This window comes from Cynara cardunculus (genome assembly GCF_001531365.2).
Source record: "Cynara cardunculus var. scolymus isolate 2C chromosome LG 6, CcrdV1, whole genome shotgun sequence".
NCBI classification, from domain to species: domain Eukaryota; kingdom Viridiplantae; phylum Streptophyta; class Magnoliopsida; order Asterales; family Asteraceae; genus Cynara; species Cynara cardunculus.
In genome coordinates this window covers 16,125,984-16,131,063 of record NC_037533.1, presented here as the reverse complement: position 1 = coordinate 16,131,063, position 5,080 = coordinate 16,125,984, and the positions used below count along the sequence as shown (strand labels likewise).

The window sequence follows — 5,080 nt, the reverse complement described above, 5'->3', positions numbered from 1 at the left end:
TTTGAACCCCTGACCTCCTAGAAGGCCAAGGGCTACGATACCAACTATATCAAGTTATGTGTACATGTAAAATCAAACTGAACAAACCTAGTAAATTTCATGCAAAAGTATGATGTGGGTCATAAATGCACATTTACTTGTAAGAAAGTAAGAAGACCATCAATAGTAACATCCTTATGTAATGCGTTAAGTGGCTGTTTTAGAGGACATTAACACATCAGTTCACGACTATTTTTACGACGCCATAATTTCACGTAACGTCAACCTATCCGTGCCACGAGGGCCGAGTTTTCTAAACTCTGCCCTGAAAGCTTCTATGTCTTCGTATTTGAGCACCCCCTCCTCTATTAGCTCTTGAATGAGTCTGTAGAATCATCAAAGTAGACAATAATTACACTAGTTTCACTACTAAAAAAAAGGGCATCACCGACGGATTTTTCTGGCGGAAATTCCGTCGGAAATATTACCGACGGATTTCCGACGGATTTCCGACGGATACCAAAAAAGTCAAAAAAAGTCAACTTTTATCCATATCCGCCACAGATCCCCCACAAATCCCCCACTGAATTTTTCGGGAAAAAAATTAAAATTATTTAAAACGGGTTTTCAACGGATTTGTGACGGATTTCTGACGGATTTTTTTACTTATTCTAAACCGTTACAAATCCGTCGGAAATCCGTCGCAAAATTTGTCTAATTTATTTAAATCAATTAATTAGTGTTAATTAAAAACAATTTCCGACGGATTTCCGACGGAATTTTATTTTTTATTTTTTAAATAAAATTCCGTCGGAAATCCGTCGGAAATATTTAAAAATGTTTTATTTTTATATTTCTTTTTAAATTAAAGTTAAGGAAAAAAAAAATAAAAAAACATTTTTAAAATTTCCGACGGATTTCCGACGGAATTTATTTTTTTTTGAGAGCCAAAGTCACTATAATGACAGACGTCATGTGTGATATGTACACTAAAAATAAATTGGATTTACAGGACATCATTTATTTTAAGCGTCCTAACTCCTAATAGGGTGCTTTACAAAACTTAATTTATATGACCAAAAAATAAAACGTCATATCTAAAGACGTTGTAGCAAGTGTATAGAACACTTTTGGACATTTTAACAAGTTTTTTAGGACGTTTTTAACACAATGTATCCCATTAGATTTTTGTTGGACACTTTTGAGAAAGTGTCTTACAAACCTATTCTTTTTACAGGACACTTTTTTTACAAGATATTTTTTTTTTAAAATAGTGCTATATAAAATAACTAACATGATGCCTTTTTATTAAAATGTCCTAGAAAACTTCTTACGACCCCCAAAAACCTCCTATAAATTTATTACAACGCATTTAGATAGAACAATTTATTTTTAGGTCCTATAACTTAAGTCTTATAAAATGGTCTATTAGAATGCTTAAAATGACGTTCTATAAACCCAATTTTGTAATGGTAGGATCTCCATAAGACGCGAGATAACCCTCTTGTATGATCAATATTAGTGGTCCGTGATGCCTCAAAAACTACCGTCAGATGAAAGGCGAGTACTTTACGCGTTTCATGCTTACTTGTACTTACATTCTCGCCTTTACGCGTTTCATGCTTACTTGTACTTACATTGGAACATGACCAGTATAATCTGGCTTCTTATCGTCTGGCTTCTTATCATCTTTCTTGTCTGGCTTCTTTTCATCTTTCTTTTCGTCTTTCTTTTCGTCTTTCTTTTCGTCTTCCCTGTCCAACGTTGGCTTTGATATTTTTATAGCCATCGCTTTTATCTTCTCTTTTGACCTTTGTTTTATTTCAGTGTATACCTTGGTAAAAGTAAAGAGCACAAAATTTTTATAAAGAGCACCAAATATCATCCAGAATATTGCGAAGCTCCGTCCAAGTTTTGTTGAGAAGCATTTTTCGGTACCTGCACTTGTGATTGTTATACTTATACAATACAAGGCATGAATAAAGTCCAATCCCTCGGTCAGAATCAAAATAATGGTGTCGACAATCATAATCCCCAAAAGGGAGAGCCCTATTATTTTGCTGTGTTTTTTGATCAATTCCTTTGCAGTAGCAGCATTTTGATTTGGATCCTTACGCATTATATTTTGTCGTTGCTCTTCTAAAACTTCTAAAGCCATATGTAGCAGTACCCCAAAAACGTACATACCCCAGAGGGAGAAGATAGTAGCAAATATTAGTGCAAGAGGGTCGTCATCAGGAGAAAGGTCTCCATACCCAACAGAAGTCATTATAACAAAGGCGAAATAAGCAGTATCAAGAATGTCGTTCGTTTTTGTCTCTCCAGAAATGTGGTATCTTGCGGCATAAAAGATTATTGTACTCGAACCCAAGTAGATAACAAATACGATGGCCATATTCCATAAATCATCTGAGTTGATCTTCACGTACGTTGATTGATATTTCTTCCATGAAGCTTGGTGTATACCAAAGTCTACGAGTCATAATTAGAAATCTCTAAGTGTCATAATATTTATAGTAGTGTGTATGTATAGAGAGAGAGAGAGAGAACGTTTAGTTCAAATGTTAACCCAAATTATTGTGTTAACCTTATAAACTTTTTCAACCAATCACAATCCATCTTAGTATTAGTATTAGGTTGTTCTCTATCTTAGAATTTAATGATAAAGGTATATAGGTAATTTTATTTTTTTTATATAATTCCTATATCATTAATTGGGAGTTACAAGATCATAAAATCTCATAATTTGTGCATTTTTAATATCTTGTTATTTTTTTTAATATTTATCTTCCATCTTTAATGTTTAATTATAATTGGTGGAGGAGACCCGGTAGTAAAGTTTTCGGTATCGTTCAAGCAATTATGGATAAACACAAAAACTGGGTATGTACAATTTATCAATAATTTAAAAACAATTGAATAGTGGTCAGAAGTAAACACATGAACATTGTTCATAAGCACAATTTGATGTTTGTTCATAGGTGAACCAGGTTTCCTTCCATATTTATTTCATATACGAATGAGACTACATAGTGTATGTGTTTACTAAAATAAAACATGGATGTTACAACAATCTTTACGACTTTTTTCCATATACACCCATGTTTACACATGAACAATTCTCAAAAATATCGAATACTTGTTCACATATGAACCATTAACGAAAAAAGTTGTAGAAGAATCTGGTGTCGGGGATCTTGCTGTTGGTTTTGATTCGATGACGAGATTAATTTCCGGATAGTTTCATTGTTATTAATGGGAGTTACAAAATATCTTATTGTTATTAATGGGCGGTTACAAAACATCTCATTGTCATTAATGGACAACTAAATTTTTTCCCCAAAATATCCTTGTAAACATTGTTCACTATGTTATCTTGTCTATGTGTGCATTTATTTACACTTTATGTCATTAATGATCTTAGCCACAAATTTCAAAGATCAATGGTTAAGATTGGTTAACAAAGTTAACACAATAATTCGGGTTTACAAATGAACTTCCCTCTAAATAAATATATAGAAGTGGTAATATTTGAGAAGTAAAGAAGTGATCCTAGCTCTTCATCTAGTCAACATTTGCGGCTTTGACCGTGAAGCATCATATAATTCCTCATATGGGTATGCAGAAAATAGAGAACCACTTTCGTAACTTTTACAAATATGAGGCAAATAGGTTCATATGTGAATCAATGTGATACACATATGAACTTTTTGTGATACGAAACAATGATATGTAAAACATAAAATTCTGGAGTTTCTAACACGGTCGCACCTTATGATCCTGCATGACCATGCATAGTGTTATTTTGTAAACAGGAACTTTTGGGTGTTTTGATATGGCCGCACCTTATAATTCGTCTTGGTCTAGTGTTATTTTGCAAACAAAAAGTTTTGGATCTTTTGACACGGCCGCACTTTATAATTCGTCCTGGCTGTGTGCGATGATAAGCATGATTTTGTTAGCTTTTAGTATTGGGATCAAATTGAAATTCCACTATGGATTAGTATAAATAAACCCCTTTAGTTCCATCAAGATGGAGAACAAAATTGAGAGCTTAGAAGCCCTAGTTTGAATTGAGAAAACTTTGAGAGAGATTATACACAAATTTAGTGTTTGGTTTGTAATTTCACTTCGGTGTTTAGGCGTTCTTCATCAATAAAGTTTCTTCATCTTCCCTGTGGACTACATCTCCATACTAGTGGTGGAACCACGTAAATGTCTGTGTTTTTGTGTGTTTACAAAGTTCTTTGGTGTATTGATCGTTGTGCTTTCAATCCTACTTTGTTATCCACATTCGTTGTTGGCTAGCATCACATATTTGATTGTCATTGAATAAATTTCATTACTTTATTTTGTTTTTTGGGACCTTTGTGGTGTCCAAAACCCCAGTAAGTGGTATCAGAGCTTCTGTTTTTTATTATTGGCATTTTGGTAGAACATATTCAAGCACTACTTCCAACAACGTGATGACGATCTCTAAAGAAGACGAAAACTCAGGTAAGTCTTCATCAAGCACTTTTTATACCTATATTAATGGTTCGTATGCAGCTGATATGTGTTGAGAATTCAACACATAATGCATTCGTTTTATGTCTTTTTAGTCAAAATTAGTTTCCTTTCATTCCCACTTTAAGTCATTTTGATTTATTTCTTTATACCTTTATTATGGAGCTAAAATATTGTGGTTAAACTTGTTGGGACGTAAGATACAAGCTAACGGAGAATTTTTGCTAAAACAGCCTGATGCTACAGCATTGCAGCAGCGGCCACCTGATACGTGCATGGTTTTGCGAGGGCTTAACGATTAAGCTGTTGCCTTTTGGATGCTGAATGGAAGACAGCTAAAATACAGCTGGAAGACTTTTTAAATCTGAGATTTTTGAATTAATATGTAATCTTGTACTTAAGATTCCCTTTGCTTATCTTTTGGACATTAACTAGTGGTTAATATTTTTGTTTTGTAGTGCAAGGCCTTGTGTATAAATAGGGTGTAATAACCGGATCATGGTTATTACCTAAGGTATTAAATACGTGATTATCTGATTTAATAATTACGTGATAGCATGATAATTGATACATGCCGGTATGAGAATTTGTGAAT

The 5,080-nt window shown here is 33.6% G+C and overlaps 1 protein-coding gene across 1 annotated transcript; it reads right to left on the bottom strand.

Moving 5' to 3' along the window:
• Positions 1-234: 234 nt before the first annotated feature.
• LOC112514201 (two pore potassium channel a-like) lies at positions 235-2,374 on the bottom strand. The gene is made up of 2 exons (XM_025120531.1): positions 1,617-2,374; positions 235-364 (listed from the first exon to the last, which is right to left on the bottom strand). Exons 1-2 carry the CDS (start codon positions 2,372-2,374, stop codon positions 235-237), a joined length of 888 nt encoding a protein of 295 aa, XP_024976299.1.
• Between the last annotated feature and the right edge of the window lie 2,706 nt (positions 2,375-5,080).